The sequence below is a fragment of the Folsomia candida genome, unplaced genomic scaffold (assembly GCF_002217175.1).
Source record: "Folsomia candida strain VU population unplaced genomic scaffold, ASM221717v1 Fcan01_Sc001, whole genome shotgun sequence".
NCBI lineage: Eukaryota > Metazoa > Arthropoda > Collembola > Entomobryomorpha > Isotomidae > Folsomia > Folsomia candida.
In genome coordinates, this window is record NW_019091193.1 from 24407332 (window position 1) to 24423608 (window position 16277).

The window sequence follows — 16277 nt, forward strand, 5'->3', positions numbered from 1 at the left end:
CGTGTGAGAGGGCGCTCTGGTGGTGGAGATTGGAACTAGGCCCGCATGGCAGGGCTGCCCCCCAGGAAGAGCCAATCAGAGCTGAGGATGGCCTGGGGTGAGGTGGGACACTGGCTTTTGCTCGCTTCTTCCCTCTCTCTTGCAGTCAGCCGAAAAGAGAGAAGGCGAGCAGATCACCTACCACAACACTCCAACTACACTATTTTCTCAAAAAATATACATAGTGTTTTCTTTACTTATTGGTGAAGTGACAAATTATCATCCACGATGGAGCTGGGTGACATGTCGTTGGGGACTCAGGAGGTCACAGTAATTTCAGAAAATGGAAGTGGATTTGAAGCTGGATCTGAAGTTGGGCAAGGTAAGTTGGAAGTTTTGTTTTTTGCCACTTGTGAGTTTATCGGTTTGGGTTGGCATCGAATAGGGTTGCATAAGAAAAACCATTTCGGCAAATATTGAAAATTTTCTCGATTCATGAGTATTGGAAATATTGTTGTATATTTTAAAAGATATATCAAATTATGTAAAACCTTGGAAAGAATTGTGATCTCGGAACACTATCCGAACCAAGTAAAGGTTACCCGAAGAGCATATTGGCAAAGGACATTCTGGCATATACATTTTTGTCGATTCATTATTCTTCACTTGATTTTTTTATTGTGGTTTTTATTCAAATTGACACTTCGTTTTTATTTTTATTCTTATTATATCAAATTTATTGATTTTGAAAATTCTTTTTGTGTTTGAACTTTGGAAATTCTTCAAACAAATTAAATTAGGATATCTCAAATTTTTTACTGATTCCTGCTAGGGTAACTCCAACCCCGGAGGTATGTTACTCCCAAGTTTTAATTATTTACCTACCACGAGTATCATTGCTATAAACTACAGAAGCTCATATTTCATTTGTTGTCCGTTGCATTTCTCCAATGCATTAAGGCTGCTGAGCCGTGGGGACAACGTGGGGACTATAACATTGGAAATAGGGCGGAGTTTAATAACATTGCAAGGATAGGGGATTCTGAATTTCTGGGACATTGTACCTGATGTCCCTATGATTCCGCAACCCCACCATGTTGAAAGTCCGTCACTCTTTGACGACCGTCAAAAAGTCAATAAAAAAGGGGTAAAATTGATAAAAATGATCTCGACAGGAAACGTTGCACATTCTTAGATGCGATTGCACAACTCTGCTATTTTGCTATTTAGCAGAGTTGTGCGTTTTGGCAACAACGCTGCGCAACTACCTCCCCTCCTCTATGAACTCTGCTTCGTCGTGCATGATGTTTTTGCCGACTCAACTTCACGGCAGCCATTTTGTCCTTCTTTTAACCATTCTATCGCATTTTGTTATGCATTAATTGTACTCATGTTACATTGAGTGGCAAAAATGGCCAAGCAAACAAAAAAGTTGTGTAATTTATTTGACGGGGCACAGTGAGACACTTTTTTTCTTTTTTAAATTTCAATGATTACTACTCTCTTATTTGTACAAGCATTCAATTTTACACTTAGAAATATGACATTTGCGAATAATAAGTCTTAGCAGTTGTACATCTCTCTAGTTTTTCGCCCGGAGGAATTATTAATTAATTCATTAATTAATTAGTAATTATCTTTACGTCCGCCACACCCACTCAAAGGGATGAAAACCACAAAAATTACTAACTTCAAAAGTCCAGTTTTGCTCGGATTTTTAAAAAATTTGTATTTTTGTGATCCCAGATACTTGTGATCATATCCAACTTTTTAGAAATTTTGGAAATTTTTGTACATTCTTTATGGATGATTTATTCGAAATAATTCACAACTTCAAAAAAGTTGAGATATCTACTGGGTATGATCACACAAGTATCTGGGATTACAATAATGTAAATTTTATCAAAATCCGAGCAAAATTAGATTTTTGGTGACAGTACATAAAAACAGGGCTTTTTCTGTGTTTTTGGAGCATCAAACCACTTCAAGGGTTTAGTAGACTTTAGATAGAATAGTATAGTTCTGTAGTAGACTCGTAGGGTACTCCAACATATGCATCAAGATCTGAGACTGACATGTAGTGGGTCTCTCCTCCTTTGTTAGATATTTTAACTATATTAGGATATTTTACTAGAAATTGAGAATATCTACTATACATTACTTTGTAAAAAAATGCATAATTTTTTAGTCTTCAGAAAATTTTCAATTGGAAATTATAAAAAGAATTTTATTTTATTAATGTGTTGCAATGTTGAAAAAACTTGCATAAAAACATTGCAAGATAGACACCACTTTACGTGAAATGTGAAGCATAACATGGCTATAGCTCCTATCATGAAATGTTACAGTTTTAACATTATAGGATAGGATTAACTCGTTACGTTAATCTCTGAATCTAAAGGAGCAACGTGAATTTAGAAGTGGAGGAAGAGTCCAATTGTTCGAAAAGAAGGGGAGATGGGATATTTCAGCATATCGTCGTTGAAGGTGCATTGGCCAAAAAATGGGTTTACCCCATTTTGTTTTATTTCTTAGTACCATAAAACGCCAAGAAGTGAGATAGCACATAATGCACCCATGCATATATCTAATTTAACGTTGTTTCGATAAGTCACCCAAAGACCTTCGACGACGACAATTGATGGAATATATACTTAAATATTGACGTGGATCTACTTTTTTGATGCAGACACAGAGTCCGCAGTGGGTGACCTCTTGAACGAAATCGTGGCTAAAGTAACAGCAGCAACAATGCCGCCGAATAAAAAAATGAAAGAAACCGACGAAATCGAAATGCAAGTTGATGTAGAGGAAGAATTACTCAGCTCGGAAAATAAGGAGAACATACTGCATGGGATCCGAAAGATGAGTCGTAAAGATCTCGAAGAATTGGTGCTTTCCAAAATCGTGGAAGCCATTATAAAGCACTCGGAGGTTGGAAAATTCAGAACAAAGATTTTTGAAATGCAGATGTACAAGGAGAAACTGCAAAACAGAGTTACACATCTTCTAAAACAGGTATATGTCGTGATTTTTTATTTCTTTCGGGGCAACGTGAGATTACCTTGTATTCAGTTTGAATCTTCCCACGTAGCGACTCTCTTTAGCGCTTCTCTTCGTCTTACTTTATCATTCACGAATGAACCATATTTATCATCGTCCTCATTCTGCTCGTTATTTAGGTGATTGAAATGGGAAAGGCGGTAAAGCTGCTATTGGACAATCACAATCGAGACCCAAACAATTTGAATCCAAACAAGAAACGACCTCCACCAATTAAGTTTTACCGCTCAGTGGGCTTGCAAGTCACGATTGAACCATCTGTTCGCAATGGAATGTCAAAGGTCATCCATGTCAACAATGTTAACGGCCTCCCACTCAGTGCTAAGCCGCTCAACGGAACTCTGCATAACATTCCTATAAAGAAACCAGGGCCCAAGTCACTCACCGAGCCAAGAGCTATTCTCAAGTCATCCCCCATTAAGAACCAAATAAATAGTAACAATAATAACAACAACAACAATGCACTCACACAAACAGTGGTCAAAGGACTGAATCAAATGAATGGTCACCTCTCCCCAACCAAAGTTGCCACCAGTATGACCACCGCGTTATCCTCAAAGTCGGTTTCCTCACCCACAGTCGTTGACCTAACTGATGATAACGTAGCTCCCGGTCCCAGCGCAAGCGGAGACAATTCTGGTACGTTCATGCCTTCTCGAACCTTGTTTTATAGTTTGTCACGAAAATTATCGAATCGACGTTTATATGACAGCATAGCTCGGATTCATGATTCGTGATAATTCCACTAAAATAACCTACTTTCCTCACAGTGTTAACAATCCCCTCCCACGTATTAATGTTTTGTAATGTGAAAGACCCCAGATCCCACTGCTTCACCGGCCTATGCATGCCATATACGTCGGTCGATTCCCTTTGTTATGCGTGGGTTTGATAGCCTCTTCTTAATCTTGAACCTTTCTATAGGTGTGTTCAGATTAGTAAATAGCGGTGTTCCAGGAGGTTATCAGATACTTTCGAATGGCCAAAACAGATCAATCATACTAGGGCCGAATGTCTCTACTACAACGACAACAACTAATATGTCGACTGGGCGACCTGTGTCGGTGCTAGTGAGGCCTGCACTCAATAATCGACCGATTCAGATCCAACCAAGAGCACCACTCGGAATTGCACCAAACCGTCCAGCTGCAGTTGTGGTAACATCAGCAATTCCTAATCGAGGTAATGCAGCAGCAGTTATACCGCCAAGACCGTTAAGTCAACAGCAGGTTGCTGCATCAAGGAAGATTCAGTTGGTGAGAAGCTATATTAAATTGTTAATCGTTGTATAAGAATATTATATTTAACTGTACGTCAGTGCAGAATTTTACTCGTATTCAAATTTTTTTTGTGTTAGGGGATGTCCATAAATTATGTCGCGACTGAGGGGGTGGGAGGGTAAAAGTTTAGGGGACAGATATATTTGAACCACATTAAAAGGGGGTTTAACGCGTGTCAAAGGAAGAGGGGGGTCTAAAAATCTGTAGTTTTGGGTGACATAATTTATGGACGTTCCCTTGTAATTTTTTATTTATTTTAGTTTTCGTCATTAAGTGTTCTAAATATTCAATTAAAATAAAGAAATGGTGCAATTCAATACTTTCCAAAATCAAAACTAATTCGTGTGCATATATGAGCTCTATTATGGATTTTAAGATTTGGCGACGTGCGCATTTTACGATTCACTCACTGACTTACTTACTATGTCTTTTATATGTATAGATCTATTTGTAGTAACAATGTTTTTTTTTTGTCTTTATAGCCACCTCTGCCCATATCTTCAGTAGTTCCAGTTCCTCGTGGTAGAGTTCTAAAGGAGTTGCCCCCAAGACCTACCTTGACACTAAATGAGCAATCTGATGGGATCGTCCTGTCATGGACCATGAAACTATCTCTGCAGCACGCAGAAATTGCGTCGTATCAGATTTACGCCTGCCAAGAATCGCTAGCCTCGTCTCCGGGAAAAACTTCCTCGTGGAAAAAAGTGGGCGATGTAAAAGCTCTTCCGCTACCAATGGCGTGCACTTTGTCTCAGGTATTTTAACGAAACAAATAATTCTAACCACTTTTTCTAATAGTTTCTAATAGCAACAAAATGGCGACCTATTTATTGCATATTTATTTTTTTCTAACTTTCAGTTTACACACGGCAACCGCTACTTCTTTATCGTTCGAGCAAATGACACTCATGGAAGATCCGGTCCATTTTGCGAACCCGGGCCAATCATTTTACAAAAGAAATGAATAATTTACATCACCCATAATGCATTATTTAAATGGATGGATGTCTCATCATTTTCTCTTAAACGACATAAGCTGACAATTTGTAGTGGTTTCTTCTTTCTTCTATTTTTTTCACGTTGGAGTGAAGTTTTTTGTTTCTCACAATAATCAACGTATTATTATCTTTCGTTTTACTGTGTTGATGTAGATATCCTGGACGAGGAGGTTAGAATATATGATCTCATTCCATTTGTTGAGTTTGAAAGGCTTTAGAGCAAAAACTCTTCTCTACGCAGTAATGCGCACGCTTTAAGTAATACTAAGGAGGGGAGCTTCACTTGCCAATAATCGATTTTGATGTCCTTTGGATATGTTGTAGTATCCCACGAGTACTAGTGTTTTGATTTCATATCCATATTTGCGTCCGCCACACCCACTCGAAGGAGCTAAAAACAAAAAAATAGTCCTGTTCTCACTCGTTTGAACCTTCGCCATAAATCCAACTTTGCTCTGATTTTGAATGAACCGTGAACAAGTTATGATATGATTTGTCACACGACATTTCGGACTGGAACGTAAATATAAATAGTTTGTTGGAAAAGAGAAAAGCGAAAGTGGTGACAACAGTATCGGGGAAACAATATGGTTTTCTAAAATTCCTGAACATGCATTATTTTCTATAATTTTTTTGGTCCGTTAATATCACTCGACTAATGAAAATCAATATTATGCTAATATAAATTATGCTAAACATGTTACGTCTAATTTGGAATTATATTATCCCTTTATGGCTGTTTTGTAAAATAAATTATCCAAATCGACTGGACGCTCGGCATCGAAATCGGTTATTGGCTATAAGTTAAGCGTTCCTCAATATAAAACCACATTGTCTGCCTACTGTTATTATAAACTCACATACTTGTTATTCTTATGTTTATGGACAGACTGCTGATTAAAATCAACGAATTTTTTCTTTAAAAGGCTGACAAATTGAACAAATTTGTCGGCTTCCTTGTGTTTTGACATAGGCTGCCATCTCGCATTGTCTATGTATGTATTCATTTAGGTATAGGTAACTTTGTACCAGGTTGTAGGGCGGCTAGGTTAGGCATTGCTGCCAGGTACTGCTATGCATTTATTATGATCCGGGCGGTCTGGCTGGAACTCGGATATTAATGTAAATGTAATTTAAATATGAGGGGTCATACTAGTGATTTAATGATAAGGCAAAGACATGCTTGTGAATTTTAAAAAATTGAAACTTACTATGATACGTAACCAGTTTTATTCAAGTGTAATAGAAATAAATATGATAAAATAATTTTACAAGCTGTGAAAGATTCGAATATACAATGGTGTTGAATTTTGTATTATAAAGAAAACATAGAAAATTAAATTATCTCATTTTTAAGAAACGACGACGATTCATCATCATATTTCATTATTCGGTGCCTGTATTGTCTGTTCCTTGTGAACTATTTGATTAATTATTTAATGCCAAACGACATCTTGTTTGACGCCACTAGCGGCTGCAAATTTCATGAATCGCGAAGCGGTAGTGGTAGCGGTGCTGCTGCTCGTGGTGGCAATTGAAGATACAACCGGAGAACTCCCAAAGGGGCTCGCAGATGCACCTGCTTCCGTCATTGCCAATTGAGTTCCGTCCCCTCTCAAAATGGAGACTAGCTTCCAGTTCCCAATATAGTTTCCTGTTGTAACGAAAGCACATTTCAAAAACCTTGTGTGCATTGTTAATTTAGTCCGAGTCAGGGTCAGAGCCCTACTAAATTAATGTCAGATGAGCCAACTAATCGACTCGATTTATAATCGTCAAAAATGTAAATTATAAAAATTACAAAAATGCAATTCAGGATGCAAAATTTCAGTTTTTTTCAACGGATTTGAAAAACCTGAATGGATCCCCTCGCAAAAGTATTCCAGTAAAAGCCGTCCAGTACCCACCTTTCCACAATCGAACAACACCATCATCGCCCGATGAGGCTAAAATTGTCCCCGTAATGTTCCAGGCTACACGCCAAACAGTTGAATTATGCTCGGAACACTTGGCCACTGTTCGAACAATATAGCGCGTCGCTCCTTGGCTATCCTCCTCCATCCTAGAGACAACAAAAGTAAAGTCACTCAATCCGTCTTGACCTAGTCCCACAAGTTGTACACATACAATAAATAATTATTGCAAAATGTTACCCTTGAGGCTCTAAAGAAACGACTTTTAAATCTTTCCCGGCAATTCCCAACAAATGATAAGATCTTCCTAAATTGGGCGCAAAGCTCAAATCGTTCACAGGCTCCGTCACATCTTGCAAGCTGTCAATCTTATTCCATCTTCGTAAATTCTCATTAAATTCGTAAACCAGTACTTTAGGTGTGTCGGGCGAAGTGTCATCACTCCCAACTGCAATTATTGGTGCAAAATGTCGTGGATATGTAGGATTCCATGCGATACAGGAACATGAGAATTTTGCCGAAACCTACGATAAATATATTGCGACCGGTTACGGGATTAAATTAATAAACACTAAAAATATAAATGTTGATGTGTTTAATAATAAACAATCAAACCTCGTACTGCAGAGACCACTGGGTAAGGTTCATTACATCGGGTGCTTCATAAATTCGGACAAACCCATCTGCACTACATGCCGCAAGTACCAATCCCAAATATTTTGGGGCAAATTTGACGTCCGTCACACTCGTACGAGAATCCACCAGGGTCGTTCGTTTCACCCAATGAGTGGCTGAAACTTTGTCACCAATATTCCCCTCCCCAACTGGGCAAATTCATAACTCAATTAACTATATATTCCATGGTAGAATTGATTTAATAAATTACTTCTTACCAACTTCCTCCCATACGGCAGCCGTTCTATCGAAACTGCAGGTGGCCAAAACCTGACCAAACTCCTGTCACAATATAAATTAGAACAATACATTTATTCATAATGTAATCTAAGATAAGGAATAATTTAATGTGACCATATTTACCGGGTTCGCCCAAGTTACTTTCCACACGGAACCACTATGTGCTTTCCAACAGGCTGTGCATGACCAGTTGCCCGTAGCGTGGTCCACCTCCCATATTCGAACTGTCTGGTCGCTACAAATTTAACAGACAGGATTAGGCAATTTTTTTATCCATAATTGTGTAACCAACTTGGTTAAGATAACTTAGATAAGATTCGTATTTTCTTACCTGGAACAAGTAGCCATTCGGGTGCCGTAAAAGTCGTAGGCGACATCATGGATCAAATCCTTGTGCTCAGTCTTTATGTGTCTTGCCACAAACATTGTGGATTATTGTAGGTATTTACCTTATCAAAATACACCGGCATGTAATTAATAGTCCTCAGTTGTCAGACCTTTCTACTCACGGCTCGTTCTTTCCTGGACAAAATCTCATTTCATTCCCACCACCAATTCGGTGAGTCGGGTTAAGTGCGATCATCTCACTGCAGTGTACTTACATTTTTCGAGAACAATTTAAATCTTTTACAATGTTCATGTTTTGTTGCGGTAGTGTTTCACTGACACCTATTTATACCTGAACTATTTCTAATTGTAAGAACTATTTACGCAGAACATCGGCACTGACGCGCGGTACTTGCGGTATCATACCCAATATTAACCTAAACGTTTTTGAAATTTTTATTGATTTTTTCGGAGACATTGGTCGAAAAATTTTTGAAAATACTAAAAAACATTCTAAAAAATTAAGGTTGATATTAGATATAATGAAACTCTCTATGATCAAGAACATGCCAAACCACATTTTCCGAAGAGCAATTGTTGAAAAGCATTTTTTGTCATACCCAAATTTCCCATACCTAAAATTCTGCATACCCAAATATACCGCTACCCATATTTCCGAGACCAAAATTTCTGCAGACCGAAACTTCCGATACCCATATTTCCTTATACCCAAATTTTCATACCCAATTTTCCGAGACCCAAATTTCCATACCCAAATTTCCACACCCAAATTGTGATATACATGTCTATGTACATGATTAATATGCACGCAATTCGTACTTATGTAATGACAATGATGTTGCAATGTAATGTAATGTAATGTGATGTCCTTCAATTATCATACCTGGTGCGTCGTTTGGTTGTTAGATACATACATACGATGTGTAGTGTACGATTTATATAAGCTTGAGTATGAGTAAGTATTTATACTCCCACACACAACCAACCACATGGCATATTTTCTAGCAACAACGCTCTTTATATTTACGATTAGTTATACGCACAGTTATATTTAGCTTCCTTTCTGAGTTAATATCTAGTAGTTGTGCAGATCGTGACTATGAAAATGTTTAACCAGCGAGTTGCATAGGTACGAAGCGTCGAGAAAGAGTTTCCGGAACCCGAATGGATTTCCAATACAAATTTCGACCAGCGAAAGTCATCTTGACCTCCTCTCTCCATTCGGAAAGAACAAACAAGTCCTTGTCTACGCAAAAGTATATTTTTTTTACAAACTTGCATAATTGCATAATTAACATACGAGGTTACAAAAATTGGTGGCCATGTTACAACACCTTCTCTTCCTCCGTCCTTCCATAGAAGGGGTGTCACTCACGACGGAAAATATCATCTTTAAACTCGTCTATGCCGTGTCGTGCCCACTCTTCCTGGCGTTTGGAGTCATTTTTTACACCCGAGTTTGCTTCACTGACGCCATCAACTGCGTTCTCAATTCTTCCGAGAGTTTCAAAGTGTTGAAAGCAATTGACTCGTACTGTTTGGAAAATTCATACATCACTCGAGACAGCGACGACCAAAATGACGAGTATTCTTATCAGAGAAACTATCAGTACGTGGGTCTCTTCTTCGTCGTGTCAGGTGCACTGTGCTATCTGCCCTACGTGCTGTGGGAATGGTTCGAAAACGGTCTCCTGAAAAGTCTGCTCCAAGACCTCGCCTCCATCACGTTGGTCGAGGAGGACAAATTTGCAAGTCAAATTACAAAGCTGACGACAATTTGGAGACGAAACAGGGCAATGTTGGAGACGTATGCATACGCCAACATTCTCTGTGAAGCGTGCAACCTCTTTGCTCTTCTTGTGGTGTTTGCATTAGGGGACATATTTTTGGACGGTCATTTCTTCAATATCACTGAAGACGCATTTCCTAAGACGGCCGAGTGTTCTTGGGACACGGGAAGCTCATCGGGAAAAGGAGGTCACGTATTTTACGTAGGGGTTTGCACCATGAACATGAACTACCTGAGTGAAAAACTCTTCTTTCTCGCATGGTACGTATTTACATACAATGACTGGCATGCTAAATATGTAGTTAGTTACATAGAAAACGAATTAAATGTGTGACAATGTTTTGTGCAGGTGGTGGCTCCTTTGCTGCATTTCTTTGTCTATCCTCAATCTCACATATCGTTATGTCCTCGTTAAAAATGAAAACTTTCGGATCGGAATGCTCACCCAGGGTCACTGTCACTTTCTCGGCAACGTTACGAGATGCTCTACACCTTCCACTTTAAGCAAACCAGAAGACGCGGATGAGCTGGATCAATTACAAAAGAGTGTGCCATACCTAAAGAAAATTGGATACGGGGAATTGTTCATGCTGAAAAGAATTCAATCAAATGTTCCTCCCTATACGTTTGGGGAAATTTTATTAGAGCTTGACAGGAGTAATAAATAACTAAACTCGAGTTGACTGATATGTTACACAATCTTACACTGACGATAACTAACTATGCATCACTATTTAATCACCCCATTGGTGTGAAATAAATCTCATATCACAAATCAGTAAATTCTTCTTCCCTTCTCTCGAAATTTTATTCTAATTGCCAATTGTAGGATGCTATTTGTAATTTGTAGCAACGTCTCTCAATCGAGTTAGTATATAATTGCGTTTGGTGACAGTATTCTTTCTACGCCAACAAGTCCCTATCGCCACCCAAAGAGGAAATGCCACCGGATCACTTACAGCTTTAAAATAGCCAGAGCATATTCTTAAGTTTTACATGACCTACTTTATATGGTCGGTCAGTGTGCTAAATATTATGGGGCGTGGTCTGCACTAGGCCAATTCGAAATTGAAATGTGCTTTTAAATAATTTTTGAAGAAACTGTCGCTACGTTATTGCTAAATGTGCAATTGCGTTGCGTTTCTATGATTCTAGTCCAAAAAGAGCAACCATCCGTTTTAAATTTTGTCGACGCATAGCATTTTACGAGCTCGAGGATACCGAATCACATTACCTTGGGACGCACTGTACAAACCGGACGTCATAATTTAACAAGAAATTAGAAGGGAAAGATGGACCCTTGCAACAATCTGAGTGGGGTTGTGCGGCCAGGTCATGGAACGCTTCTCACGGTCCGCTCCGGCAGAGATGTGCTGCCCTACCGCGTGGGCCCCGCCCTCTCGACATACATGGTCGACTACATCCCCCCCGTCCTCATGCCCAGCTACAACGGCGGCCTGCCCGGCGTCGCCATCTGCTTCGCCAACACCGGGAGCTCAGCCACCAAAAAGAATCTGCAGACCGAGCGGAGTGACATCTTAGGGAATCGCGTGGTAATCCTGCGCGCATATTTTTCTTGACATCACAACCTTCTAGATTTGAATCTTCAATAGACTTAATAACGACCTTCCTCCTCATCCCTTTGTTGTTTTTTTTATATCTAAATGCATACATTTCTATTCTTGATATCCCAGCGCCGGAAGTTTTTGTATGGCCGACTGCCCTGTGACTACACCCCATTCCCGGATGTTGCGTCCGCGAAGAAAGTGATGAAGTGGAAAAAGTTGAGCGAGGCTGCTAATGTGCTTCCCACCAACGTGGATCGTACCATGCGACAGGAACTTCGCAACTTTCATGAGGTCAGTGAGCAATTTCCGTGAATTTCTGTCCAGTTAAGTAAGTTCCTGTCTGCACGCCTCCTGCTACTCATCTCATGATCATTCTCCACGTTAATAATTGTGATTGCACGTGGAAACTGGAAAGCTGGTGGTGAAGGGTAGAGTTGACTTTGCTTTTACTGTGAAATATGAAATATGTATATGCTCGCCTCTGCTGAACGTCAATAGCTTTAACTATTTGGTTAAGAAAAAGTGGGTGGCTTGGTTGAGAGTTGGGTACGAGGTAGATAGGTACTCGAGTAACTTGAGAATCTGACTGAGCTGAGATTGGCGTCGGGAAGCCAAGTAATTAGCAACTTTGGAGCCACTACTCGACCTGCTCTTCATTTCATTTCATAACCCACCACTGGAGAGTCAACTGGAATCAGGGGCTGATATGCTATGCTATTGCGTGAGATGTATCTTGAACCACCATCCATGGCGTAGACGCCAACCTAGGCAGGCAGGCAGGCAGGCAGACGACCTGAAGCTTTTGATTATAAGTCTGTGTGGAATTCTTAATTACTCAACCACCAACCAGGTTGAGGAGAGGTAGGACGGCATCATGAGACTGGAGGATTGTGGCTGCTGCGGAAAGCAGAGGAAGATGGCTAATATTATGGACGGATAGATTGGCTGACGAGACAGCGAGAGAGCTTTCTTCAGAGAAGGTGGAATAATAATTTGGGAATTTGGCTCACATCCTGTGGGGACTTTTTTTCAGGTTTTTCGCCTACTGCACTGCCTCCTCCCAAGATTCCAGAATTCGTTGGTTAAGGTAGTTTGCACTGGAGCTACGTAATGGGAACATGCATGCTACCCAAGGATGGTGAAAGCAGGCTGTGGATGAAACTTACGCTCATTTACTCTCTCACTTCATATTACGAGCTCGCTTCTTTGCGCTCCTGAACAATTCTTCTTGGGCAAAGTTGTTTTAAGTGGCATCAATATTTTGCAATTTGTGAGAGAAAGCACATGGTGTTTTCAGACGAACAGAGTGTGTAGTTGAGAGTGATGGAAGGAAATCGATCCAAAGAGTCCAAATAGCCTGCACGCTTACATAGAACCAGCAACCTGATATGTGCGTACGTTCTAGGAAGCTGGGTCCAATAAAGCGTTCAATGATGTAAAAGTGAAATTCTGATGAAGGGACAGCGTCATGCCACATCTTATTCCCGAGTCGTCTGTCCAAATCACTTCATAATGTGAAATTGTGTCACAGCATGATGTTGTCCAACAAACAACAAGGCTTAGGGCTAAATAAGTCTAGAAAGTAGCCAAGCAAACAGCAACAGCAGGTGGATCTCTTGACTTAAATACCACCCCCAAATAGACAGGGGAGCTGTCGACCAACCCCCACGTGTCGACTATGACCCACAGGAGTCCCCCATTTGTACAAAAATTAATTCAATTCCCTTTCCGGACAAGAATAGCTCTTCCAAGAATTCTGTGTGAAAGGTCAAAACGATCTTTCATGGCCATTCCAATTCTTCGTCAATAGTTCCTTCTGATCATTATGTCCCCTATTAATAGAAGCTATTACAATTAATTTAGGTACAAAAGTGCAAACTCGAGGACTTCAACCTGGCAGTCGTACAAGTCCTGCACAAAAAGTTTGAAAGTCTTTTCGTGGCTGCTGAGATTTCTGGGGTGCGGTGGTTGGGTTTGGTGTACAAAGGATTGTGATGTGTCCACAATTTGGATGAATTTGTACGAGTGAGCTAGTTTGTGGAAATGAAAGGCGTGCTGTCTGGGAGAGCAGGTTGGTTTACTGGCTGCTCTGCTGCTCGTGTGGGTGGAATGGAACACAAAGGAAAAGTATTCTCTCCCCATTATTGCAGAGGGAGGCAGAGATTTGTCCTTGCAACCTTTACTATATGTCGCATTTTTTACAAGAAAAAGTGGCCTCAAAAGCTAGGTTGAAGACGATATATAGCGACTGGACGGATGGACGATAGAACTGCAGTATGAGAGATTATGTCGGAGGTAATCCCAACATTTCATCTCGTAACACATAAGTCTGGACAATTTCACTTTCTCTCTTTTCAATAAGAGACAAATTAAATATTTGTAGAATTTATTATTTTACGAGATCTGGCCAAAAATGAAAGTCGACTTGAATTACTAATACTAGAAGTATATGTGCACCTACTATAGTAATAAGTGGATTTTGACCCATTTTGGCACAAGAGAATGCATTTGATAAATCTTGAGAGACAGCTAAATGTGGGACCCTCTAGCCCATCACTTTAATTTCTATGGACTTATTCCCTGCCCAGTCCCTCTCGTCGTCCGTAGTAAAGGGGAGAGTGGGATGCTACAGAATACAATGAATCTTGAAATTCACACCGCTTTCACTTGCCTCTCGTCACCACTATACACACACTGCACGTTCCTACGAAGAGGTCTCCTTTAAAATCCTTCTGCTCATCGCCAACCCAAAATTTCTAACGATTACTGTGCCCATTCGTGTATTTTATTCTTTACGAATGACGAAATATGCAATGCTTTCTTCGGTTTGTAAAACTGTGTGAGATTTTGGGATTGATTTCATTTGATGCATTTCGCCAAATTCTTTAACAGCGATGTGTCGATTTTCGTGACTACTACTTGGATAAGACGAGCAGCTTGAGTTCAGACCCATTCTTTGATGTGGGCCGACCTTACCCTATCCGTTGTCCCGTGGATGAAAGGTGTTAAAATCGCTCAGATTTAAATTGTCTGAAGTATATGAAGTATTTCATTAATTACTGATTATGATTTGTTGATTAGAGTATTCAAAATGAGGCGCTCGGAGGATGTTTGTGACCGTCCAGGTTTTCTGGGTCCCCCGCTCCGTTGTGGGGCCATGCCGTGCTTGAAGCACAATGGGATGCTGTCGCCCTTCGTGGTCCCCAAACTGCCTCGCTCGCCATTCCAGTGCGACGCTGTCAAGCCCAAGGACCCCAACGAGCATGAGGTCCTCCTCGTCTGATCAGAAGGGAATTTCTTTAATTAATGCATACGTATTTATGAATAATATTCACATATAACATGCGAGTATTGAATATCTAAATTTCTCATGAATAAATAAATCCAGTCTAAACCTGTCACTCACTTGCATAAACTATATGTTATTTCAATTAATATGGACAACTTCCCAGTACAGCTTTGCATAGCCACAATCAAGGACTGCTTCATAAAATTAGTGACATTTCCAAATTATATTTTTTTAAATACCAATTTTGAAGTCTGTCCGATAAGTTTAAAGATGGATATTGCGAAATAAGACATAGACAAACATGACGGGAGCCTAAATAAGTCCTAATTCTTCCTACATGATTAATGTCACAAGTAATACTTAACTGATTTAATGCATCGAATGTTGAAGGTTAATGGAATTTTAACGAAACGGGCAATTTTTCTGTATCTTTTAGAGACATATAAAGTAAATGTGAATGCATTGTGCACCCACCGACCGACATATAATAATGACGTATTTATAACGACCGATGAATGTCAAATGATTAATGAACTGGACCAGACTTGAAAACCTCATTAGCGGCGGCTGACCTGTTGATTACATTCGTGCTTGAAAATGTATTATTGTTTTTATTATCGTTAAAGTACTTTGATGGGTTTTTGTCTCCGAGTGAGTATAAAAGGTGTGCGAGTATGGCTTTTAAATCACACAATTGTGCCTGCCTTTGAGAACACATACCTCAACAACTTCCGAAAGATCGACTACTTGCACAGGATGAAGTTCTTCATAATTTTGGTAACATTTTGTCTACATTCGAAAAGCCATATTGCGTACAAATACTTCGCTAAATTCTAATTATCTTTGCTTGGCTCTAGGCCGTGGTTGGGATGGTGGCCTGCATGGAAGAGCCGAACAACAACAAACGAACTGAGGGTCGGGATGGGAAGGCTTACTACGTGACCTATGGGAACGACATGTACGTCCCAGTGCACCCCACGGTCGAGAAGAAGGTTTTGGTGGAGTCCCCCAAGGTCAAGTCCCCCGGGCTGTCGTCCTACTACTACGCCTACCCCTCTCGCAGCCGGCCCCTGTACTACTTCGACCGCCCAGACCCCTACTACTACTACTACGTCTGAAGCAACCCTTCCTCCTC

General features: G+C 40.1%; 4 protein-coding genes across 4 annotated transcripts; 3 read left to right on the forward strand and 1 right to left on the reverse strand.

The window, feature by feature from the left end:
- The first annotated feature begins 130 nt into the window (after positions 1-130).
- Positions 131-6611, forward strand: LOC110847790 (activating transcription factor 7-interacting protein 1). The gene is made up of 6 exons (XM_022094789.2): positions 131-361; positions 2669-2997; positions 3162-3681; positions 3967-4298; positions 4805-5077; positions 5182-6611. Exons 1-6 carry the CDS (start codon positions 268-270, stop codon positions 5284-5286), a joined length of 1653 nt encoding a protein of 550 aa, XP_021950481.1. The 5' UTR covers positions 131-267; the 3' UTR covers positions 5287-6611.
- LOC110847800 (nucleoporin SEH1) lies at positions 6532-8838 on the reverse strand. Its single transcript, XM_022094808.2, has 7 exons — positions 8480-8838; positions 8272-8383; positions 8127-8190; positions 7849-8057; positions 7474-7757; positions 7228-7382; positions 6532-6974 (listed from the first exon to the last, which is right to left on the reverse strand). Exons 1-7 carry the CDS (start codon positions 8572-8574, stop codon positions 6757-6759), a joined length of 1137 nt encoding a protein of 378 aa, XP_021950500.1. The 5' UTR covers positions 8575-8838; the 3' UTR covers positions 6532-6756.
- Positions 8839-9462: 624 nt separating this feature from the next.
- On the forward strand, positions 9463-11068 carry LOC110863393 (innexin inx2). The gene is made up of 2 exons (XM_022112691.2): positions 9463-10546; positions 10635-11068. Exons 1-2 carry the CDS (start codon positions 9819-9821, stop codon positions 10951-10953), a joined length of 1047 nt encoding a protein of 348 aa, XP_021968383.1. The 5' UTR covers positions 9463-9818; the 3' UTR covers positions 10954-11068.
- A 71-nt stretch (positions 11069-11139) lies between these two features.
- Positions 11140-15258, forward strand: LOC110844965 (protein FAM166C B). Its single transcript, XM_022091310.2, has 4 exons — positions 11140-11838; positions 11980-12144; positions 14746-14855; positions 14935-15258. Exons 1-4 carry the CDS (start codon positions 11578-11580, stop codon positions 15134-15136), a joined length of 738 nt encoding a protein of 245 aa, XP_021947002.2. The 5' UTR covers positions 11140-11577; the 3' UTR covers positions 15137-15258.
- Positions 15259-16277: the final 1019 nt, after the last annotated feature.